The 26,436-nt window shown below is 36.1% G+C and overlaps 1 protein-coding gene across 1 annotated transcript in view; it reads left to right on the top strand.

Moving 5' to 3' along the window:
• LOC106959810 (mannosyl-oligosaccharide 1,2-alpha-mannosidase IA-like) overlaps positions 1 to 22,206 on the top strand; it is a 68,940-nt gene extending 46,734 nt beyond the window's left edge. Inside the window, exons 3-9 of the mRNA XM_015052591.1 lie at positions 10,784 to 10,907; positions 10,980 to 11,073; positions 14,535 to 14,650; positions 17,385 to 17,604; positions 18,415 to 18,587; positions 19,512 to 19,627; positions 21,446 to 22,206. Of these exons, the coding sequence (XP_014908077.1) occupies positions 10,784 to 10,907; positions 10,980 to 11,073; positions 14,535 to 14,650; positions 17,385 to 17,604; positions 18,415 to 18,587; positions 19,512 to 19,627; positions 21,446 to 21,572 (970 nt within the window). The 3' untranslated portion in view covers positions 21,573 to 22,206. The remainder of the gene's footprint in view (positions 1 to 10,783; positions 10,908 to 10,979; positions 11,074 to 14,534; positions 14,651 to 17,384; positions 17,605 to 18,414; positions 18,588 to 19,511; positions 19,628 to 21,445) is intronic.
• Positions 22,207 to 26,436: the final 4,230 nt, after the last annotated feature.

Genomic DNA, 26,436 nt, shown 5'->3' with positions numbered 1-26,436 from the left:
CACACACACACACCTGCAGAAACACACACACACACCTGCAGAAACACACACACACACATACACACACACACACTCCCATGCAGCAGTCACAGTAACATCAGAGTTGGGTAGTAACTAGTTACATTTACTGAAATACATTTACTTGAGTAACTTATTTTTTTCAAATAATGTACTTTTCGGAGTACTTCTATTACTCTGTACTTTTTACTTTTACTTAAGTAATTTTATTATGAAGTATTTCTGCTCTTATTTGAGTAAAATTTCTGGATTTTCTACCTACTGAATGAAGAACAAACACGTTTTAACCCCAAATTCAACAGAAACACACCTGCAGTTTTTTGTTAAAGTTTCATCAGTTTTTCATTGAAAGAAACTGATTTAGAAAATGTTTAGTTTATTTTGTGTGATTTTATATATTTTTTGTTACTTTTATGAATTATTGTCGTTTTGTCCTTAAAATACCAAAATTTCCACTTAATTTTATATTTTCTGATTATGTAATTTTTAAATATGAAATTATAATTTGATCAGTTACTCAGCACATTTCACCAAATACTTTTTACTTTTACTTGAGTACTTGTTCCATTGGCAGATTATTTAACTTATAACATGACCTTTTGACCCTGCTATTAGTGAAATAATCTGGCAATGGAACCAGCATTTTTTGCCAGTGTTAAGGAATTATTTACTCAAAATAATTTCCTGTATCTTATTAAAAAAATACTTGAAAGAAATTAGTTTTGTCTTATTTCAAGTATAGTAAGTTATTTGCACTAGAAACTAGACAAAGCGACTTTTTAAATAATTAGGCTGAAGGTTTGTTTTAAGTTAAAGTGTTTATTCATATTTCAGACTGACCCACATTAATAGTTTAAAGGTGAAACACTTTGTGTGTAACCTTCAGTTATTCCCCCTGCACAAGTTTTAGTTTCTTCTCTGGTTTTCGTCCTTGCTCTCCTCCTCTTCTTGACCTGATTTATTTTTTTCATCCTTCAGTAAAGTTTGTCTTTCTGTCCTGTAGAGGACGAACAGCAGCTCCAGTACTCAGAGGTCAAACCTCAAACTTTCTCTGTTATTTTAACTCCTGGAGTCGGTGTTTATTACCGGCTGTAATGCTTGGTTTTGTTGTTCGTAGAAATCAAACATTCCCTGTGATTGTCATCTTACATGTTCTCTGCAGACGGCTGATTACAGGTTTCGCCTCTGAGCGGACTCTCTCTGCCTCTGTGATTGGTGCCGTGAGAGTCGAGCTCCACAGTAACAACTCTGTTCTTCAGAGACATGGAAGAAGTATTCACCCCCTTACAGATTTCCTCCGATTTTGTTTTTACCACACTTTAATGTCTTGAAATCGTCAAAAAATATGAATATTAGATGCAGATAACATGAGGAAGTTTTATTAGTAGTGACCTGCATTTTAAAACTCTCAAGTTGCTTTTTTTATGGTGAAAAAAACTTTCACTGTTGCCAAACTAGCCTAGTTGTCAAGTCATTATTTAGCTGGAATTAACTACATTTTTTTTATATATATTCTGGTAAATTCAGCTCAAAATTGCAGCATTTGTTACATTTTTCAGCGGGTGTGGTTCACTTTCATTCTGCATTGTGTAAAACCAAACAACCCAGTTAAAAAAGCTGTTCCCCTCCTCGCCTGTGGGGGCGCTGCAGCAACAATCACTGAAGGAAACGACACAAAAACTTCTGAAGACACTGAGCGCAAATTCATCCTTCACAAAATGTAAACAAACAAAATGTAGCGGTTGTAGTCATTTCACCTGTTATTTAATTAAAACAATCAAAAGTAAGGGCACGTTTACAACATACTGTATAGTTATTAAAAAAAGCTTTTGGATTAAGAGAAATGTGCACCTGAGTCGGAACATGCATGTAATATACTAGTAGTAGTAATGTGGCGTGACTTTAAATAGGCCATTTGAGCTTGAAAACGGACCAACATGGCTAAAATAAAACAATTCTGCCAAAGTTTGCAGTTGCCAGCTTTTTTCTTAAAAATAGTTTGTATTTATATTTTTCTCCACTGTACTTTGTTCCCTGCAGCATTTTCAAGCCATAAACATAGAAAATAAACATTTAGTTCTATATCTAAATTATTCACTGAATTTAAATGTTTATTTATTTAAATCAGATAAGAAACTGATCTGATGACCTGAGTTGTGTTGCTGTGAAACGTCCCAGCTGTTGGGTCTTATGAAAGGACACTAAATTAGTTGTAAAAGTTGTAAAGAAATAAGGTTAGGGAGTTATTTTTAGAGATTAGAGATCTGAACTCTGTGTCCAGTTGATTTATCTGCTGGATTCACCAAAAACGAGTTCTAGTTGGCCCCTTGGAGAGGAGCGATAAATCAAAGCTACGTCATAAAGGGTCATAAAGCTGGCCCCATGTTCCCACATCCAACAGACTTTTACTTTCTTTTTCTCTCCGACTTCCTCGCCTCCTTTCATCGGTATGTGAGCTCATTGATTCCTGCTGGCGGAGTGGAAAATGCTGCTAAGATCCACTGGATTTGTCCCTGTTGATCTCATGGCTCATTAGAGCAGATCTAGAAGCACTAAAGCCAGACGGACAGAGCTGAAAGCCTCACAGCGTTCACAGGAGAGACCAGATGGCTGCAGCCAGGGTGGAGCAATTCCCATACATGTTTAGTTTAATCTTCAGTCCTTAAAAGTGGCCAATTAGGCTTCCTGCAACAGGCTGGGATTGGTCCGGATGGCACAGCGACGTATTAGGGACGTTGTAGACAGAAAAGAAAAAAAAAAAGAAGTATTAAATTTTCACCAAAAAAAACTCCAAATTAAAAACATCGAAAATTTTGAGATTAATCCCAGAAATTTTCTAGAAAAAACAAGAAAATGTCTTATTTGAAAAGTCAAATGTTTTTTACTTTTGAAACTCAGAAATTTCCATGTTATTTTTCTAGAAAATTTCTGAAAATGTTAGATTTTTGCAGAAATTTACTCTTGCTTTTTTTTTCTATTTATTAACTACAGTGGCTGTAATATTCCATTGTATTATGGGATATTCAAAACCTGTTGACAGATTTCTACTTGTGTTGAGCTGTCAGCTCTTGTCACTTTAAATCCAAATAAGCTGCTGACCTCCATGTCCTACAATTCAAAGTTAACATTCACACATGAAAATGGCTGCAAACAGATGAGCAAATATTAAAACTGTACATCTTTGAAAAGCAGAAGTGGAGACTCCTGCACAACCAACAAGAACACAAAGCAAGAATGTTTCTGAATGAACATCAGAACACTCGTCTTTTCCAGTAGCCATTGTACAGTGAATAAAACCAGCTGACTAAACGTGCTAGAGCTCTGCTTGGGTTGCTAGGTGATTGGAAAAAATCTGTTGGGGTTGCTAGGCAACGGCTGGCTACTGATTTGTGACGTTACATTCAGAATGTTTTTGAAACAACTCAGTTTCCAGACGCCAAGAAACGGCTGGGCGGGGTTTTTAAAGAGCTTGGCCTGTTCTTAGAACAAGTACAAAACTTAAACGGAAGCATAAAAATGTGCAAAATCTGAATTTTGCTTGATGTCTCCCCTTTAAGTAACAGATTTAATTAAACATTTTTCAATAAGTAACATTTTTCATTAAGTAGTAGTTTAAGGTAGCTACTCTAATTTTAGAGATCTGCAGCATCATTGAGCTGCTTGTCTTTATAAATATCTTCATTCTCTGTTGTTTCATGGCTTTTTTATACTTTAAACCTGGAACAGAAACCTTTTAGAAGCTTTTTCCCCCTGTCACTTTGTCTTTCAGGCACACAGCAGCTCCACAGTTGCTATCAGATCTGGCCACTATGTCCCACTACTCTTCTTATTAACATCCAGACTGATAAAGCCTTTGCAAATCACTCCCACTGCACTGCATACTGACTGGTCTTAATGAGTGGGCTATTGTATCTCTGTGTGTATACAAGGCAGCGGGCTTTGTTGGCCTTTGTTCAGGTGTTTGGATCCTGAAATTAGCTTCTCCGTCCTCTCCACAGACACCGAGCCAATGATTGCATCAAACACTAATATGTACACCTCCATCCTATTGTATTCAGATATATTAAAGCATTTTTTTTTCTTTGAGTCATTAGATTTTAACAAGAAAAACTTGAATAAAAGTAACGTCTTTGGCAACATCTGCAGCCTCTTGCACATATCTTACTAGAACCACATCATAAATGTATTTTATTGTTTATATATGATAAAAAAAAAACATTGTACATAATCCTGCAATTAAAAGTAAACATTGCAGTATATATAGAAGTGTAGTTATGTCAATTTTTGACCATTAGTGAGGTTAGACACTAATGTTGGACACAAACATTTAGCTCACAGTCTGCACTAAAAATTAAATCCTAAAGACATTCTGCCAGGTTAAAGCAGTGGTTCTCAATTATTTTCTCTCAAGTTAAATTTTGGTTTTACACACCTACCTGTAAACTCTTAACCTCCTTCAAAATAAGAGCATGAATATAAAAGTCATTACTGCTTGGAAGCTAAGTGAGCTAAATGTTAGCAAAAAAAGTTAGCTAAAGCGCTACATGAAAAAGTAGCTCCATTATTAATGAATCAGAGGAAGTGTGCCAGTACATTTGATAGTATAGTGTAGATTTTGGAATGAGGGAACCTGAGAGAACCCCACATAATGATGCTGCCACCACCATGTTACAATGAAGGTGTTAGTATTATGCCACATTTTATTTAAGAGATGCTACGATTTCAGATTTGTCCGTAAAAATTATTTTTCTTCCATCTTGCAGTTCTGCATTATCTTGCATAAGTATTGAACATCAAATGAAGTTAATTTGTAGTAAAATGTGGAAGCATTCACCTTGTTTAGGTCCAGAATATCTTACATGACTGTTTCTTTTCTCTGGTATTGTTCTTGCATCAACTGCTGTCACAAATGGCAGTAATTTATGGAGAAAAATTAACTTCGTCACAGAACTGGAGCAAAAAACCAATCATGTTTTTGACAACAATGGAAGAGTTGAACCGTCTCTTTCCCTCTGTGTTTTTATCCCATTTTGGGGCAAATTTGCATCTGTGATTAATACGTCTGGATGGGAATGGATGCGTTTGGCAGCTGAGAGATGTTTTCTTTCCAGCTGACCTCATGTTGGCCCACGCTGTAATGGAGCATTTTCTTCTTGGTGTTAGAGGAAAATGAAGTTGTTAATTCATGCAGTTTGGCTGAGCAGAGGCAGATAACTGTGAGAACTGTTTATCTGAGTTGGTATTTAGTGTTTTAGCTGAGATGTGTTCATGTGTGGGGATCAGGACGAAGCTTAGGACGACGTTACATGATTGGTTTCCGACTTCAATTGAAACATTTCACAGAATATCCCATCAGATTTTTACAGATTCAGACATTTGATTTAAACAAAAGCAGCTGTTTAAATTTATAGCTTCATTAGCTTAGCATGTAGCGACCATTTTTAGACCGGAGACCTTTTCTGGTTATTATAGGTGGGAGATATGACTTAAAATTAAAATCTCTCATTTCCAATATTCCAGCCCTTCCTTCTGTGAGTTGTACATTAAACTATTAAGGCCAGGCTACAAAGATTTTAGCGTAATTACAAAAATATAATCATAATATCAGCATAAAAATTATTCAATTTTACCAGAAAAAACATCTGAAAATTACAACAAAAAAGTTTTTACTGAGAAAAAAAAACTTTATTGCTTCAATAACTATCGATTTTAAGTATTTAAGTTTTTCTATTAAACATGAAGTATTATATGTAAATGTTATAGCAAAGTATAACTTCACAAGATACTCAACAGTCCTCATTTTTTGTTCATTTTTGTGTTGGAGTTTTTGTAATATTGTGACTTTATTCTGATAATTGAAAGAAAAGGAATCGTATCCTGGCTTTATTAATCCGTTGCCCAAAAAATCCAGATTGCCACAAATTAAATCTTCAAAAACCCAAAATTTGAATCAATTTATCACCCAGGCCTAGTTGATGTGGTTCTGAAAACATTTCTGGACATTTTCTGACAAGGTGTTGAATATTTAAGCAATCACTTATGTACTGTATTTTTATTTCATTTACATTATTTTTGTTGACTTTTTGTCAAAAATTTTGTTGATTCTGATTGATTTATAGAATCAATAAAAGCCCAAATCCTCCAAGTACTGAGCACACAGAAGGTAGTCAGACAGAAGTCGTAGCACCATATCACCACCCTAATCTTTTTATCTAACCATAAAATAAATTCTTGGCTTTCAAGTTACACAAATTTGTCCGAGGGAACAAGTTGCCCAAGCGTTCGCTGTAAGTCTCGGAGCCGCTCTCCTCGGCAGCAACCTGCGGCGGTCTGAGGCAGCCGTGATTAAAGGTCTCTAATTAAGCCACCCAAACTCTGACATTATCGCAATCCACATTTTCCTCGCGGCTCCAGGAGGAGAGGTGCAATAGATTCTGAGGCGGGAGCAAAGAAAATGAGGTGGAAAAAGAGAAGTCGAGGCTTCCTGTTGAGGCTGAGGACAGTGAAAGTGTGAAAATATTTTTTTTCTCCAGCTACAAAGTGCACTTCTAATGTTTCTTGATTAATTCATGACCCTGGAAGGGAAACTTGATTATTAATATATGAAGTTGGAAAGTAGGAGTGTGCCTGAAAATCGATTCACATTAGGACTGAAACGATTAATCGTGATTAATCAGTTATTGAAATTATTGTCAACTAATTTAATCAATTAATTGTTAGAGTATACAAACTCTAAAAAAGGCCATGAATTATTAAAAAGGTAATAAATGTGACATTTTAATGCATATTCTGAAATGTGACATTTTAATGCATATTCTGTCTAGGGCTGAAGCCAACAATTATTTTAGCGATTTATCTGAAACAAAAATTAGCACATTGTACAGATTTTTCATTTACCAACTTAAGCATTTTTTTACACTTATGTAAAAGATGCAAATAAACAAATTCCTTCTGTAAATAAGAACCCATTTCATTGCCTAAAATGCAACAACATGGCATTCCTTTAGTAAATCTGAACCGGAAGAAGCTAAAACTTCGCTAGTTGAGGAGCTTTGGCTAAAAAAAATTTGCAGACAAAAGTATTTTTATATTAAATGAAAAAAAAATTATATATATATATATATATATATATATATATATATATATATATATTGACTTATTACTTCAATTGGCCTTCTTGTGAGTCTATATACTCCAGTTAACAATTAATCGATTACTAAATTAGTTGAGAATTATTTCAATTATCGATTAATCACCATGATTTCAATTAATCGTTTTAGCTCAAAGCAGATTTAAGTAAATCAAAAGGATACTTTGAACACCATTACATTAAGAAATCATTATGAACAATTGCTGTGATTCAAAAATTGATTTTTAAATTGAATCATGGCACCAAAAATCTGAAAAATCCCCACACATATTTGAAAGTCATGCTTTAAATACCAGTTGTTCTCGGCAGAACGCTCTGAAGGCTGAAAACTCATGATTTTGTGATTTTCAGCTGGTTTGGATGAAATGAAACCTCACCAGGAGCGACTCGAGTCCTCTAGTGGAACCTAATTTAAATCACAGCAGCAGCAGCATCAGTGTGTTATTCATCAAGACCTTGACCCCTCTGGGTCTGCAAATACATAACAGATAAACAATGTTTACCCAAAATGTGGGACAAGCAGATAAATCCATACCATTTCAAACAAACAGCATCATATCGCTTCAATCAGAGTTGGATAATTTATGTTGATCTCTGGATTCATAATGAAAGTTGCGTATCAGCCTTGGTGCATTAGTGAAAGTCTTTTCATAATCTCCTGATAAAGCTGCAGCTCTGGGTCACCGTAACGTTTCATAAACATTTCCCGTGAACCTCAAAGAGAAGGAGTGAGTAAAATCTCATCTTGGTGCATTTAAAAAAAATAAAGACTCCACTGCAACAGCTCTATTCAGCATCTCCAGGCTTTTACGAATAGTTAAATGCAAAGAGGCATAAAAGAAGCTGCAGGTGAAGTTTGTTTTGATTTATTTAGTTCCCTGATGATCCATAAAAAGCTGAAATCAAAGCCATGTGTGCACTTCATCCATTTAAACATTGTATTATTTGAATAAGATCGCTCCACTCTCAGCAATGCAACAGGACATTAACCAAATAATTTACTTTAATAAGTGTCTCCCCACTCTGGAGCTGTTAAAGGAGCTTTGCTAACTGGGTCAGTGGGCCATGTGCCTCACTAGTCAAACACAACAGTGGGCCCAGGTGGGCCAGACGAAGCTCCATTGTTCGGTATTACGATGGATTATTGCCATTTTCCAGTCCCAGAACAGGAGCAAATGGGACTGGAAACAAAGAAACTGGTTTAATGTTTTTAAACTGGTTCATTTGGTCCAAAGTGGAGCAGAAATGAGGAAGATAAAGTTTAGGTTTTTGACTCGTTGTCTAAACTTTGTACCCGTTGGTCCATCATCACAGTGATTGTCCATCCACTGATCAATACATCAAGAGACCAATTCATCCATCTATCCATTAAGCAATTCATAAATCCATCCATCTGTCCATGTCATTGGTCAAAAGGAAAATACTTGGTAATAAGAATCATTCACATTACAAAGTCCCTACATTTATTCATTTGTTTAAGGATCCCCGTTATTCTCTACCATGATAGACGCCAAACATTACAAAAAAGATCTAATGGTATAAAACACAGGCAAAATTAAACACAACATTTAAATCGACCTCTTCAACGTCCAACAAACATTACGAAAAGACAAACTATTTCAGCAATATCAAAGCTAAATTAAAAACCAAGATAAATGAAAGGAAGAATTTAAAACTTTGAATTTAAATTAATTCATTCTGTTAAAGATCTTTTTAGGTTCTCTCTTAAATTTACATGATCAGCCATATTTAATTTATTTATTTCAAACTGGATTTAAAGACAGAAAACAATCAGCAGGACAAAATAATTACTTACCATTACTTTTATGTTTGACAATGAGCAGGAAGAAGTGGACACTTATCTCAAGTTAATGAAATATATCAGTTACCAATTCAATAATTAACCAAAATCTGTAATTAAAACCATGTTCTAACATTCATGTGCCTGTTTAATGTAAGATAAATAAATTATATTACACAAACAAAATGGTTCAAACTAACTCATGACAAGACTAGAAAATCTACAGGTACATAATAATGTTAATGATGATGATGGTAAATAACAACCGAATCTGTCTAATATAAAAAATTGAGGAAAAACTAATGATGGTAATATATAGCAGTAATAACTGATAATGGTACTATAACCCAGAAGAAAGGGCTGTAGCCATCCATTCCAGTGGATTTGGGCCTGAAGGGGTTAAACGTGTCTTCAGACTGACTCATCGGTGAACCCGGGTCTCCGCTGACGGGCCCGTCTCTCACCGGTGACCCCGCCGCGTCTCTCTGCCTGCTGCTCCCCTGGCCCTCCCTCTGTTTGGCTGACTTGATTAAATCCAGGGTGTAATGGGAAACAAATTACGCCTTGTGCAGCATGATGGCTTTGAAAGGGGGGATAATTAGTATGTTCATCCACGTCCTTAAAGAGATCTGTGCAAGTGTGGCTCTTCTCCCAATTCACAGATCTCTTCTTCTTCTTCTTCCTCTCATTTGCTGGATCTCTTCCCTGAATGCGGCGGTTGTTTTGTGCGCTTCGTGTTGCAGTGACAGTGAAGTAAATAGCCAATATGTATTCATGAGTACTCACTTGAGGCATTGCCATCAGAGTCATCAGTCCTTGGCCTGAAATTGTCTCATCAGTGGCTTTAATGATCTTGCAGACACTGTGTTGCAGAGTCTTTTGTACTTGTCAAGGAAGCAGGTTGTTTCCAGAAAGGAAAAATATGCAGCTTTTTGTGATGTCGATCTGCCTGCTTCCTGGTTTATTTTAGGAATCTGTTTAAAATCGAAAAGCAAAAGAAGAAGAATGCAAATGTAGTGCGAAGACGACTTCTGGATCAAAGGAGCTGCTCAGTTTTAAACGGCTGCTGGTTTAATGCTCCCATCCAGGATCCAGCTGATAAATGCCTCCATGTTTTATTTGACCTTTAACTCCTGGTTCACCGTTTCATCTCCTCATCGTCTCTTTGTCACATTAATGCAACTTTGGTTTTTTATGACACTTCCGAGAGAAACTGGAAGTCTGGAAAATAGTTTGAATTGTTTTTAGGAAAGTGAAACATGGAAGAAATTTCTGTTTCCATTAGTTTGAAATCAGACTTTATGTTGAGCTTTCCACTATTGATCCGTCTGTTTAACTCCATAGAATGATGATAATAATCCATACAATAATGCCTCTAAACATTGATCCATCCATTCATCCGTTCACCGATTCATCCATTCAATCAACCAACTAACAATCCACCCGTCCATCCGTCCCACCGCCAGTTCAACCATAAATACATTTATTCATCCAACCAACCATCCATCCATAGTGATTCATCCATCCATCATTTATCCATAATTTATTCCTCCACTCATCTATCCGCTCATCCCTCTTTCCGTCCCTCCGTCTCTCTCCCTCCCTCTCTCTCTCTGTCTCTTTCTCGTCCCTCTGTCTCTAACCATCCCTCTGTCTCTCTCTCGTCCCTCCGTCTCCCTCTCTCTCCGTCTCTCTCTCGTCCCTCCGTCTCCCTCTCTCTCCATCTCTCTCTGTCTCTCTCTCGTCCCTCCGTCTCTCTCGTCCCTCCGTCTCTCTCGTCCCTCCGTCTTAACCATCCCCCTCTTTGTGTCCAGTGGTGTGGGTAGGAACTGGCCCTGGGCTTCAGGCGGCAGCAGCATCCTGGCAGAGTACGGGACCCTCCATCTGGAGTTCATGCACCTCAGCAAACTCTCCGGAAACCCAGAGTTTGCTCAAAAGGTAACCAAAGCAAAACCATGGAAATCTGTTCAAAACAACCGTTTTACTGAAACTTGACTTCTGTACCTGCAGGTAATGAACATCAGGAAAGTGCTGAACCGTTTGGACAAACCTCAGGGACTTTATCCGAACTACCTGAACCCGAACAGCGGCCAGTGGGGCCAACGTAAGTAACTCTATCTGTTTACATCAGAACCTTAACGGTGGCTGTAAGAAGCATGTGGTCATGATTTAAAGTTTCAATAAACGTGACAATAAATTCAAGCGCTATTCATTTAAACTAAAAGGTATTTACCAAAACAGCTGCCAAAACAGAACAGCTCCAGTTAATTAATTCAAGCATCTCTCTGGGGCTTTTAGGACATTCATTTGATATTATTAAACTTTTATTGTTCTTGACACATTTTAAAGCACATCTTTAAACTCCTACAAACAGAAAACTATACAAAACTTACAGCTTCCCATATAGAAGAAAGGCTGTAGTTAACATATAAGACACTGTCTGAATTCATTATGTAAACCAACAATAGAAATCTGAATTTATTACATTATGAACGTCGCCCAGGTTTGAACTAATTCATGCAAATTGCTGCTGTTCTGCAGCGCTTTATGTTCGTCTTTCACTGTAATTGTACAGATTTAAATCAGGAGAATTGATGTACATTTATTCTCCTGCTGTAATCATTTAACTGTCTGGATCAGACTGAGATTATTCACAATTGTAATATTAAATTATAATCTTTTTTGGATGTTAATGTTTTGTCACCAACTAGAATTAGCAGAAGAAGAGAGATTCCTGTAGAAATAAACATTTTCAGCAGGAAAATTAAAGAAAAATGTTTCATTTTCTTCTTGAACTTTGACAAAATTTATGAATGAAAAAAAAATTGCTACATGTGCTGAAAAGCATGCTAATGTTTACTAGCATCAGATAAAGTCATGCTCCATTTCCTGAAGCTGCCGTTTGAACCTTGTTGGATGACTTCACGGGTTGGTTGCCCACTCTTCACCCGTCAAGTATTTTCATTCCCGGTCCGTTCAGATGCTTTTATGTTCCTGATAGGATGTAATTTTAAACCCATTAGCCGACTCTTAAAACCACGGAGCTAAACAGGTAATGATGATGATGGAGGCGTCGGACGTGAAGGACGAGCGGAGAACAAAGAATAACAGAGCGAAGATAAAAGCTGGGATGTTTTATATATCCAAGAAACTTTCCTATCAGTCATATTTAGCCTGGATAAATAAAAAAAATACAGTTTTTAAACAATTACTTCTCTTATTAAAGGAAAGAGTTGATCTGTGGGGAAATTTGGACCCACTCCTGTTTGCAGAATTTGTTTTATTCAGCCATGAATGAAACATCTTAATTACATTTTAGTCCAGACTTGGACTAGACACTGCAATATCTAATAATGTATTAAAATCAGGCTTCAGAATGTAATGAAACATAATTAAAACCACAGGAGGGCAGAAATTATACAACTGCAACATATTTTTTCTCAAATAAGTGTAAAAATGTTTTTTAAAAGTTTACTGAAGTACTGAGTAACTTATCAAATCATTTAACATTTAAAAATTACATAACCAGATGGACCAGAGTATAAAGTTAAGTGGAAGTTTTGGTAAGAACCAAAATGGTAATTCATAAAACTAACAAGAAATAACAAAATCAGGCAAAATAAAATGTTTCTAAATCAGTTTATTTCAATAAAAAACGTTAACAAAATCTGCAGGTGTGAGTTTGTGGTTGAAACATGTTTGTTTTCCACTCAGTGAGTAGAAATACTTCAAAATAAAATGTAAAAATACTCCTAAAACTAAATGTTTTCTAAAAGGTTTCTTTGTATTTGAATAAATGCAACTGATTTCTACCCAACTCTGATTAAAACATTATTTATCTGTTGACACCTGAAAGCATCTGAAGTAAATCTACTGATCTACAAAACCTTAATAAAAATAATTATTAAAGAATTATTCAGAAACTGCAGCAGCCTCACATCTGAAGATAAAGTGGTGAAAAGATCCTTTCAGACGAGCTCAAATTAAACCCACCTTCGACTTTTTAGTGTTTTACGTTTAACAGCCATAAAAACTTCTACATTCTTGATCCAATTTCACCTGTTATTCACATCACTTTGTTGTTAACTTTTACTGTCCTCTGTAAAACCAAAAAAAAGAGAAATTTGTGCTTTTCACCGAAAAAGAATGTGACATTAAAGTAAAAATCCTTTCTCCTGGTTTTATTATTTTGTTTTTAATACCCGCTGATATGCTCTCAGCTTTTATTGAAGCGCTGTCAGGTATAGTTTTACTGCACAGCTTTTTACGAAAGATCCGGATAAATATGGATCTGTTCCTGCAGACTGCTCTGAAATGCTCAGTAAAACAACCATTTAAACACATGAGCGGTTATAATTGTTCATATTTATGTGACACGAAGCTGATTACGGTGTTTTCAGGCAAGTATTTCATTAAGTGACGCATAAAAGTAGAATTGCTGTTTAGATAACATAAAGAGGAATGAATGCATAAAAGTCGTTTATTCAGGTATATGATGGCGGCTGGGTTCGCTTCATAAATTGTAAGATATGAATTTTGGCAGGAGAGACGCTTATAAACTCTTATATTCTACCTTAAGGTTTGAGTCGTTGAGAAATGAAACGATTTAATCAGGTTTTTTAAAATTTAGTTCATGTTTCCAAACCACCCATGGCGGCCATCTTGTTTTATGAATGTGTTTTATTTGGATTTTGAATTCAGATCAACTCTATAGTGAAATATAAAGGCTAAGATGTTTACTTTTAATTCTGAGAATAAAGTCATAATAATGAAAGAATGGTATACAAGAATAGTTGTAAGACAAAGTTGAAATAATCCGACAATAAATGTTAAAATGACTTGTTATTTTAGGACATTTTATTGGTAAAATTGAGTCTTTTTCTCCTAATATTGGGACTATGTTCTCATAATTAAAGAAAAGTTCTTGTATCCTGGCATTAGTAATCTGTTCAACTCACAGAAGGGATCATTGAAATTAAAGCAACTTTTTGAAAACAAAGTTGTAATATTACCATAAAAAAGTTATAATTTAAAAAAAAAACTGGGAAAAATCTCGTGTTTTAAGTTAAATAATTTGAACCTTTTCATCAATATAATTATTTACTTTAAATAAGCTCCTGTTTCTTGCTGAATAGTTACTTTCAAGTTAGTTTTCTTATTTCAAGTGTACTTAGATATTTACATTAGAAACTAAACCAAAACGACTGATTTTGTGTTTTTATAGTGTATAAATATTATTCTAGGTTTCTGTTCGTCGCTGATTCTTTATTTTTAAATGTTTCCCTTCTTTAAACCAAACCCTCCTCATCATCATCATCCTCATCCTCCTCCTCTCTTTTCGCCTCAAGATGATCACAGCTGACATTTAATCTCTGCGCTTCACTACGCGGCCGGACTGCGTTAATGACGCATGCATATGGATGAGCCTTCGCCGACTATCAGCGGGACAAAAACTAGAAACTACTCGATCAGCCTGCCACCAGAATAATGTCGCGGTGTTTGTGCAGCGGCCTCGCCGGAGCCACGCGGCGCTGATTCATGTTCCTCCGCTAATCTTTGCTGCAGATCACGTGTCTGTGGGTGGCCTCGGCGACAGCTTCTATGAGTATCTGCTCAAGGCCTGGCTTATGTCCGACAAGACCGACGAGGAAGGGAAGAAGATGTACTATGATGCCCTGCAGGTGAGGCGCGCGCACACACACACACACACACACACTCACACATGCTGGGAGGGTCTTTATTGGATTAACTGCTCAAGTTAAATAAAGGGCAAGGACTTAAATAAAGCTTCAGAGGTTGGTCAGAAATACTAAATATGTCTTTATCCACAACTTTGGCTTCACTTTAACATGTCAAACTTAATGGAAGGTGATTTTTCTGATCTCCTGCTTTAGTTATTATGCTTCCTTGAACAGGTTATGTTAGCTCAATGTGTGATACAAAACATGTTAGTTATATTTTTAGCTCAAAATCATTGCTAGATAATCAAATTTCAGTCCGATTTTCAGCTGTTTTAGGGCCTCCTGTCACTTTAAATCCAAATAAGCCACTGCTAGCCACGCCCCCTCAAGTCAATGTTTACACTGGCTGCAAACAAATGTGCAGTTATACAACCGTACATCTTTTAAAAGCAGAAGTGGAGCCAACAGATGGTTTCTGGATGGTAAGTCAACAGCAAAACACTTGTCTTTTCCAGCAGCCATTGTACATCTCATACAGGGGGGAACCAGCTGACCAAACTTGCTGGAGCTTTGCTTGGGTTGCTAGGTAACGGTCGGAACTCCACTGAGGTTGCTAGGTAACGGGCTTCACTGCAGTTAGTAGTTTGCAACATCTACTTCTTGCTTTTTTACTGCCATGCTTAGAGTCAACATCTGACAAAAATTAAACTTTGCGTAGCCCAGTTGTTTCGCTCCAAACCAGTAGATGGACACGTCTAATTCGCTTTTTTTTTTTTCCTTTCTTCTTTCCACATGAGAGACCTGACAAATGGAAACATAGATCCAATCAATTTTATTTGTATAGCACATTTCAGCCAGAAGGCAGTTAAAAGTACTTTACATCATAAAAACACTAAAATAAGTCATAAAAACCACATACAGTCACCAGCTGACATCCTATTTTGTCAAGTGCCATCATAAAAATCATCAATAGATGTCAAATATGTTGGTCATTGCTCCAGTGATGAGTCGAAAGCAATATAATGTGTATTAATACATATTAAGGTATATTTGGTGTTCAAACTATTGAAATAGACAGTTTTAAGCAGATGTTAACTTAATTTTAGGATCTACTATAGTAACGTTTCTTTTTGGAGCAAAAAGACAAAAAAAATAGGGAAATCAACTAAAAACTATAGTGGTGAATGTTCTTTAGCTGAAATTAGAGACGATATATCCCCAGAATGTGGTCCAACCAAATGAAACTTTTAAAACCTGGTGGTATTACATAAACCTCACAGCGAGTGGACGTCTAATTTCCACTTGTTCCCTCTAAGCAGACAGCATGGTGTTTGTTTACAGCTGGTGAAGTGTTGCCGTTTACTCCACAGGGTTTAAATCCCTCATGCAGCCTCTGAGTCATTATAGATGATGCTGGATAATGGCGGACAACAACAGCAAGGTCAGCTGTGGGTAATAAAAAGCAGTCATGCTGTGGTATTTACTTTCATCTGCAGACATTACAAAAGTCCGGTTATTTAAATAACCTCACGAAGCGGCTCACACAGAGTCGAAGATGCTGAACAGATGATCTGCAGGAAGGGAAAAAATCCTCCTGAACCCAGAGGATTATTTATTTCCTCCATTATAATAAATCATCAAGTTAAGTTGTGGTGACAAGCGACGGGTCTCAGCTGGAGAAAGCTGCTGGATGTCCTTCTGTCTCACTGTGGTGCGTTCAAGAGCAAAAATATTGACAATAACTATAAATCTGGGAGGATTATTGACTAGTGATCCAAAAAAGTAATCGATTTATAATAAATTGTCGAGCAATTGTTTTTTAGATTAAAACTAATCAAAAGTGCAACGATTAACTTGTAAAGTCAGCTTAGACCTTATTTTAGGGTTGTAGTTTGGCCGCCATCCAACAGAGGGCGCCGCTGGTCATTCGTAAGAGAAGCCGTTGATGCAGAGAAACAAAAATGGCGGAGCGGGAAAGAGAAACAGAGTCCGCTGTGGGATTAAAAGTCTACTTTATTGTGTTCTGTTTTGAAATATAGACGAAGTTTTACCTTAATATTACTGTGTGGTGGAGCAGCGTCGACTTCTCAACCAAATATTACCGATGTGCTACGAAGGTGAGGGTTTGATAGAAAGGCAGGGCGGACAACTGAGAAAATTAACGCGATGGGGAAAAACATGGCGCCAGTAAGCACGGTTGACTTGAGTTGGTGCACAGTTTTAACATTCCTTCAAGAGCAACAGACTATGTTTGACATTATTTTATTTTTCAATTCAGCAACATAAGAGGTTCCTGGTTTGTTATACTGTATATATGTATATCTGAGTTAATTAATGTGAGAAAACCAAAATTTTCCTCTATCAGTTGTATTTAACACAACTGATAGAAAATAATGTTAGAATTTAATCATTTTAATTCAGCAAATTATGGAAAATTTAGCTCTTTGTGTTATGGAAAGACAGTCAGCCATTTTGATACTAGAAAAAACTCGTTTAAGTAAAAGTGGCCGTTAATCAATTAAACGTTTACAGTTAATCAACTTTAGATAAACGAAATCATTGGTAACTTGCATATCTTTTATAGATATTCTTGGAGAAAATTGCTGCTTATCAATTAATCATTAGTCGATAGATAAGATCAATTAACTAAAGAATTGATAAATTGCATCCCTATCATAGAAACAACGTTGGATTCATGCTTTTTGATTCTCGCCGCCCTGTTTCTTCCTTCCAGGCGATAGAAACCAACCTGATGAGGAAGTCGAGCAGCGGGCTGACCTACATAGCTGAGTGGAAGGGAGGGCTGCTGGAGCACAAGATGGGCCACCTGACGTGTTTCGCCGGCGGCATGATCGCTCTGGGCGCCGATGGGGCCCCCGGTGACAAGACAGGCCACCAGATGGAGCAGGCGGCGGAGATCGCTCGCACCTGCCACGAGTCGTACGCCAGGACAGGTAACTCCATGACGAGCCTGTGAATCGCCTGAAAATGTAATATTTCATGATAATAACTTCAGAATGAACTCTAAATAGATTCTAGTCTTAGTAAAGATTTTATTTATTGTTTAAAGCTTGTGGTGCCTTTTTTTTTTTTAAATAAATTGATCATTAAATTCTCGGGGATTCAATTATTTTAAAATTCCTTCATCTAGGAATTTTTTACTTTCATGAAACAAATCCATTGAAACCATTAATCAGATTAATTGTGACTAATTGATTATTAAAATAATCAACTGATTTAGTAATCGATTAATCGTTAACTGGAGAATTGTTTCCCTGCATCTTTTAATGTACTTTTAACATTGTATAAAAATGTAAAGAGGTTAAATTAAAAAAAAAAATCTAGAGATTTTTTTTATTCAATTAATCGTCAATTAATTGTTGGTCGCATTTCTAATGCCTATGCTATTATCATTAAAATTGTCTTAGCATTCATTTTTATTCTTTTATCATTGTTTTTGTTTTATCTTTATTTTATTAAACATTGGAAAAGGATTGTAATGATGATGATAATATTTTGTTAGATGTTTCAATAAGTTTCTGGAGGATTACGACCATGAGCAAAATGAAAACCGTTTTATGATGATGTTCTCTGCACCCACATATGTAGCATAAACTAAATTATAAATGATAGGTTTATACTGCAGCTATCATATAAATCTGAAGTCTACTAACACTGGCTGTCAGGTGATATAAATCCTTGACATAAAGTAAATAGAAGCTGCGATCTGACTCTTAAATTGTGTTGTTTTCCTTTCTCCGAAGCGCTGAAGCTCGGTCCAGAGGCGTTCCGCTTCGACGGCGGCGTTGAGGCCATCGCGACCCGACAGAATGAGAAATATTTCATCCTGCGCCCAGAGGTCATCGAGACCTACATGTACATGTGGAGATTCACCCACGACCCCAAGTACAGAGAGTGGGGCTGGGAGGCTGTCCAGGTGAAATAACTTCATCTCACTCATAAATTTGTTGTAGTTTTATTTAAAGGAACAGTTTGAACTTTACATCATGTTTATAATGTTATTCCCTCATCAAACACATACCTCGATTCTTTTATGCATATTTGAGGAATCCTTTAATCGCCATGGCAATCAAGTTTCCTCCCCTACTGTGCTCCTTCAGACTAGCCAGCAGCAATTAGCAAACACCTGGTGGAACTGCTGAGCTCATTAAAGGAGCTGCTTCTCAGTGAAACTCTGGTAAAACGTTGTTAAAGGCTTAATGGAGGAGCCATGTCACAATAAACAATAAATCAATTAATCACATAATAAATTAAAACAAGCTGAATAATTTTCATTTGCATGATTTTTTTTTCTTTTCTCTCTTTCTGCCAAAAACTGGATAAGAGTTTAAACTGGCCCCTTTTTTAGAGGACAGTTTTGTTTACAGAAACTTCATAATTAATTTTATTTAAGTTGATTTTTTTTGGATATTTAAAATGTCTTCCAGATCTGATGTTAAATGTTCATCAGAATTCAAAGTTTATTCATCTTTGACGATGTGTTCTTGCATTATTACGCCACTTTGTTATTGTATTACTTGAAAATGGTCCCAAAACAATAATATCATTTATCGCAATTTGTTACCAAGACAGACTTAGAGGAGCAATGTTGAGATGACTTCCTGTAGGCGGAGTTTCAGGAAGAACAGGAGCTTCTTAAAGAGACAGAGGCAAATTTTAAAGTCATATTTGATATATGTAGCATTTTTACAACTGAAATTAAAATAGTAACTTGATTGTGGTATAAAATGGTACTGCAACATACAGTACTGCCCCTTTAAAATAAAACAAGAACTCATTTAGCTCCCTTTCTACATGAAGGACATGAGCTGAAGACTTTGTCTGTTTGCGTCTCATCCAGGCCTTGGAGAAGCACTGCCGACTAGAAGGAGGCTACAGCGGCGTCCGGGACGTCTACGCCTCGTCTCCGAACCATGACGACGTGCAGCAGAGCTTCTACCTGGCCGAGACGCTAAAGTAAGTCCAAACCGAGCAGCGTTCCCTTCTGCCCCGCAGGCCTGAGCTGACACAAACTGAAGCTGCCTTTCACTCCTGCTCAGCTTCAGACACAGGCTCCAGGTTATTTCATTCACACACACACACACGCACACACACCAAATCTTGCGGCCCTCAGATGCTAAATTACATCAGTCAGTTCCTCTAGTTTTTCCAAAATTGTGGAAATTGACACACAATAAACAGATACCAGTATTTTTTGTTGTTGTTTTTTGTTTGTTTTTTGCTGGTGTATAGTTGTGATTTTATTTCAGATTTTCTGCAAAAAATGGTTAAAAACATTCAGTTGTGTTAATTAGTACAGCACATTTAAGCAACAAGGCCGTTCAAACAGGTTTACATCATGAAATCATGAAAACGACACATCATGTCGTCAACAATACATTTGGTTTAAGTGATGCTACCTTCCACCTACAGGGGGCAGTATTTCTTATTTTTACTCCACTATTTCCTCAGCTTTACTTTATATCAAGTTATGGTTAATGATCAATGTAGCAGGGATCAAAATGTCATTTTTAACGTATTTTTCTAAATCTGCTCCACAAAATCAATGCACAAGAAATGACAAAAACAAATGTGAAATCCTGGAAATATGTTCAAAATAATTAAATTTAAAGACGTACTCATTGAATGCAGAAAGATTAATATTAGTATTTTAACAATTTAATTTGTTTTATCACTACATTCTGCCACAAACAGCACTTTGAAAACATTCATAATCTTAACGAAGCTAAAATTTAAAATGAGTTTGACTCCCCTGCTTCCTGCTTTAACGTAATTTAATGGATCTAAAATTGCATTAAAATCCTAAATTTGGAAAAATACAATAGAAATCAAACAAATTCATAGATAAAAACACGTTTTTTTTTCTTACTCTGAAGTTAAATCGGAGTAAACTTTTCTTGTTTTCAGTTGGTTAGAATCGCCAAAATTATTTCTATTTGCAAATGCCTGAAAATATATAAATTTTTTTTGTTTTTTTGTGAAATTACTGTTTTGTTCTCAGAGCAGTTGAGTTTATCAAATATTTTAGTTTAGTTTGTTCCTGCTGGTTAATGTATAATACTGTCACAAAACAGTATTAATAAGCATAATAAATATCATACAACAATGAATTTAAACTCTTTTTGGTTCTGATCGAAGCTCCAGAGATACAAATCTGAAATCTGCAGAAACTTCCAGGAATAACGACAAAACAAAAGCTTCTAATTTAGCTTCAGTAATTACAGATATGTCAGCCAGACGATGTCTGTTACATAAATCTAAAAAAAATTAATTAAAAAAGGCTCCAAATAGAGACAGAAACTGTGAAAAACACCAAATGTCTCAAGTCTCCCCTGCCAGCCGCAGCGTCACACCTTTAGCTCGAATCCTTTCCAGTTATTTTTGTTTTTACTGATCATTTCGGCAGGTTTTGTGTCTGGACACAAGCCGGACAATTGTTGCATAATTTCACACAGAAAATCCAACATTTAATTTGTTACGTTGGGGAGAAAAAATTATAGTTTCCCTGAGGTTTCATGATGCAACACAACGGCACTTCAACAACATGGTATTTAGCGGATGCTAATGCTAAATGCTAAGTTTTCATGTTTTTTTCTGTAACGGGTCAACTGGGTATTTGATAGAGTTGATCAGCAGGATCAAATCTGCTGTTACACAGTTTATGTTTAATGCGATAAACGTTTTCAACGCTAGCTGAAGCGCTAACTGACTTAGCAAATGTTAGCCCAGCAGTGAAAATTATCTGGAAAAGTTTTAATTTGTGTTTTCCTGCAGGTATCTGTACCTGCTGTTCTCTGACGACGACCACCTGCCGTTCGAACACTGGGTGTTCAACACCGAGGCTCACCCTCTGCCCGTCATCAGGAAGGACAAAACAGACACGCCCAACGAAGTGGAGTAGCCTCCCAGTGACCTCTGACCCTGTATATCTGAGCCTCCTGCTGGCGACAGGTTCCTCCTTGTCGGATTTTGACTTTTTTGTTCTTTTTATAAACTGGATCTGTTCTGGTTTTATCTGATTTTTTTTTTTTTTTTTGTTTTACTTTGAATCTTTTTGCAAACACTGATCTCCGGTTGGGCCGGATCCGGAGCAGCTTTTTTAAAACCGGAATCATGAGAACTTCCTGTTTGGATGGGAAGCGGCAGAGATAATCAGCTGCTCTTTGTCCGGTCACGTTATTTATCAGGATGTTTGTTTAGTTTTTTTCTCTGCGAGGGTGAAACCAGGCGGCTCTGTGAATTAAAGACGTTTGGGCACAAAAACCCCTCAGCTCTGACTGACAGGGGCGACGAAGTGACACGGCGAGCGCAAAGACTCCCGGGTCACTTCCTGTTTCCTTTTCGCTGCTTGAGGATCCGTTTGGTTGAAGAAACACTGGGATTTCCTTTTTTAATGTTTTCATCTTTCTAAATCATGCCTCGTTCTTATCTGCCAGTAAATTCAGCTGGTTTTCTTTGACCAGCTGTTTTGTTCCTCTATCTCACATTTCCATCAGTTTGACCAGGACAGGGATTTAAAAACTATTTCTTCCTAACTTGATTGTTTTCGCCTTTTTTTCCTGTAAAAATTGGTTTGATTTTAAGTTTAATGACCTCAGACTTGAATATTTTTTTAAACTGGTGAACTTAAATTACTTTTTGATGGATTTTGGAGCAGTTTAAATTGTCAGGGAGCTTTATTTTATTTTATTTTTATTTCATTTTCGGGGATGCATGAAATATCGGAATTGGCCCGATATTAATAACCAATGTGCTGGCGATGCTGCAGAGGATTCTGGGATATCGGTTGTTCTTTCATTGTCAGAAATGTGGGAAAATATCCATTATATTGATATCGGATATCAATATCGGCCCAAATTTTGAAATCAGTGCTTCCACTGAGACCCTGAACATTTACGCTGCTGTTCCAGAGTTTACATCCACTCATCTGAATGAACATTAAGTGATCGTTTTAGTTCCTTAAGACTCATTTAAAGTGTCGAGAAATTTTTCACAATAAATGATAAAAAAAAGACCAGCCCGCTGGGAATTGTCCCGATAAACCCAGTTAGCTGATTAGCCTGTTTTGATCAAAATCTTGGATCAGATCTAAATAAACAGCCACTCAGGCCTCGCTGGTGTATGTACATATCTGACCCTGTGATTAGAGGAAATCCACGGTTCTTACTGTTAAAACAAATCATGGAAGTTGGACGGTTTTTAATCATTTTGTTCTGCGGTGATTTAAATGTAGCTGAAGTTGGTATTGATGAGTGGATGTAACCTTCCTCTCCTATTCTTCATCAGGCAGGCTGCAGGATCTTCTCTCCTCTGTGAGGAAATGCAGGAACTCAACTTTGCTCTCAAAGCTCCACCTTCAGTCACATTGAAGCCATACTGACGTAGTGCAGCTTTTACGTTGTTTACATCACGATTAATTTATCGTTTTTTTCCCCGGAACCACAGAGACGAAGCCAGATTTCATCCAGTTTAGTCTTTAATCTAGTGCCTTTGCTGGTAAAAACAGAGGAGTTGCAGTTCACATGAACACAAAGAAGGGATTTTTTTTAGCAAAGACTCTCAGCTTTAAGTATGTTTCCATCCTTCAGATGAAGATTTAACCAAACGTGGACACGAATAAAAGGATTACCACTCCTTTCTGAGGAAAATCCATCTGAAGTAGGAGATCAGATGCGTAATTCCCTCTTCAGAGTGAAAAGTCTGATTTCCTAGGCTGCAGTGACACCTAGTGGTGGCAGGTTGCTGCTGCGCTGCCTGAATCTTGGTCCAAATGACTGCAGACTGTGAAATTAGCTGCATTATAAAGTAATTACCAATCACAATGTGCAAGGCTCGCAGATCTTTCTCTCGTCTTGCCAGATGATGATGTTGGAGGCGGCGGATCAAATTCATCAGCCCAGTTTTAGAGCAGACAGACGGCAGATGGCGAGTCATTAAAAAAAGTCGCGTCAGCGCCAGAGATTATTTATCTGAGGTTTAAAAAACATCTGTCTGACCTTTTAATTTTGGCCAAAACACAGAAAAAAAGTTTAAAAATGCAGGCAGGTTTTTATGGATGCTTAGGAAAAATGATTTATTGGTTTTTATTTTCTGAAAAAGTACCAAAAACAGTAAAATTAAACTGAAATCAATTAATCAATCTCATTGTCTTTAAAGTATATATGACATTTCTTCACTTTAACTTACTGAAACCAACTGGAATCGATCTGATCTTTTATTTCTGACCAAAACATTTTGACTAAAAAGTGAAAAAAGCAGAAAAGTGTTTCTGGAGAACATTATAAAAATATATTTTTTAGGTTTACAGAGAAAGATTGTTGATTTTATTCTCTGAAAAAGTTGAGAAAACGGTAAAATTCAACTGAAAACAAATCCATAAATTTTTTCCTCATCGGTTTTACAGCATGTATTGGATTTGATCATTTTAAGTTACTGAAACCGATTAGACTCGATCTAATCGTTAATTTTTTACCAAAACACACAGGAGAGAAAAATGAACAAATGCAGACAGTTTTTGCTGGAAAACCTGAAAAAATCTTTTTTTAAGTTTACAGAGGAAGACTGTTGATTTTATTCTCTGAAAAAATTGAGAAAACGGTAAAATTCAACTGAAAAAAAAATTTTTCTGATTGTTTTTAAGATTATTTGACTTTATTTTTCTGAAACTGATTAAATTAAATTCTTGTTTTGGTTGAATAGAAAAATTAAATATCAGTTTAAAGTCATTTTTCATTTCGATGTCAAAAATTTTAATTTTTTAAAATTTATTTTTCCAAAGTTTGGGGATTAAATCTCAATTAAAAAAGCTTTAATTTCCTCCGACAGGGAAATAATTTAATTAATTTATCTCAAATTAAATATTTTCTTCTGTTAACAGTTTGCCTTTTTTAATCATTTTTCTCTGGATAGTTTTTCTGTCTTTTGTCTGAAACTGTAACAGCCGATTGTGATAATTTATTTCTGGTAGATCATAGGAGATCCAGGTGCTGGGAGCCGACTCCAGGGGGCGCTGTGGGTTAATCAGTAAACAAACTGCAGAAGCAGCTGCTTTACAATCTGCCAAAACAAAAAAAAAGACTTAAGTTGGTTCTTTTTCAAATATTTTTCAAGTGACAGAAATGGAGCCGAATGAATGTACCATCAAATGTGAAATTCTTTTGCTTTATTTCACGCATTATTTGTCTTAAAAAGCACAAAAAGGCGCAGAACAAATTTACCGAGAGGTGGAAACGCAAACACAGGAAACTAAAAATCAGAGGAAGAAAAAAATCTAAAACTTGAACCGTTTCGCTTCAGAAAGAAACGTTTTGCTCACTTGTTAGTTTTAGTTTCTGCTGAATTATTGGATGTAATTCAACTCAGAATCCGTGGATTTTTATTTGTGTATTAATCAAGGTACTTAAAGCAGAATTTTCATATATTTTTACAGCTTTAACATGAATAATTTACATTTAATACACAATTTATTCATAAAAATCAAGCCAAAATGTTTAGATTAGATTTTTTTTACTCCTTTCTCAGCTCATTTGTGGTGAAATTAAGGATTTAAAAAGATGAGATGCTGCTTTGTAGGTTGAATTTATCTTTTAAATCAGAAGTTGTATTTTTTTTATTTGCAGGAAATGAGATTAGCTCTTCAGACTTTTTAGTTATTGGGCTTTAGACTCTATAAAGGGCTGAAATGCAGCTTTTTAAAATATTTTTATTTTTGTCTCCCGCAGCTTTAATCTGGTCGAATCCTCACCTTCAGATTTAAATTATTCCCATAAAACTGTTCTTACTTTTGCCTGATCATTTTGTGTTTCATTGTGCTTCTGTCACTGACTCAGTCGCCCAAACAGCTGACGTTTTAGAGCTTCAAATGTGTGAAAACAGCCTCAGAAATGTAGAAAAACTCGCTGAAAATCATTCCATTGCACATAGATTATTTTACATTTGTATGCAGTGTTTTAATTATGTGGGGAAATTTGATTTATTGTGTTAAATATAATTATTGTTGATATGATATGTAAATATTGCATTGCGGCAGACAAGCCGTTTGGCATTTATATAAAGATTCTTCTGAAGATATGGAATAAAATGATATTGAGCAGCAGACTTTTTAATAAACTATATTTGTTACACTTCTATTGTGAATAAAACATCTTCTAATAATTCTTGTTTCCTTTGTTTTTATCAAGCAACCAAAGAAAACCTTCAGAAACCTGAAAAATATTGAAATCCAACAGGTTTTGTGGGATTTTTTGTACATTTTTAACAAATTTCTGTTTTTATCAGCAAATAGAATTTGGAATTCTCAGATGATGATGTCATCCCTTTGCAAGCTTCTGATTGGTTAATTATCCCTACACCTGTGGATCTATTTTAACAGACTGTCTTTATGTGATGTAAAAAAAAAAACGATGTGGGTAAAAAAAATCTTCTGTTTTCTAGACAAGAACATTTTTAAAAACAAGATTTGTGCCGACATGAGCTGAAAGGTTATTCAGTGAGGAAGAAGCCATAAAACACAAATACATAACATGTCCTGCAGTCTGATGAAACTATATGTATGAAGGAAGCTTGCAGGTCATCATGTTTAGCAGCAGGAGGGACTGGTGCACTTCGTAAATTAAAGTGAGGCCTACAAACCTGATCTAGTTCCACTTTCTGTCAGGAGAAATGAGATGAAATTACAGCAAATTATTGACGAACTTGTGGAAGAAAATCCAAAACGTTTAGCAGAACTCGGTGCAATTCTACCAAGTCCTGAGGAAATGAAAGAA

Source organism: Poecilia latipinna, unplaced genomic scaffold (assembly GCF_001443285.1).
Source record: "Poecilia latipinna isolate Pla-1442-1.1 unplaced genomic scaffold, P_latipinna-1.0 Scaffold1121, whole genome shotgun sequence".
Taxonomy (NCBI): domain Eukaryota; kingdom Metazoa; phylum Chordata; class Actinopteri; order Cyprinodontiformes; family Poeciliidae; genus Poecilia; species Poecilia latipinna.
Note: the sequence above shows the minus strand (reverse complement) of the source record. Positions and strands in the feature narration are given on the sequence as shown.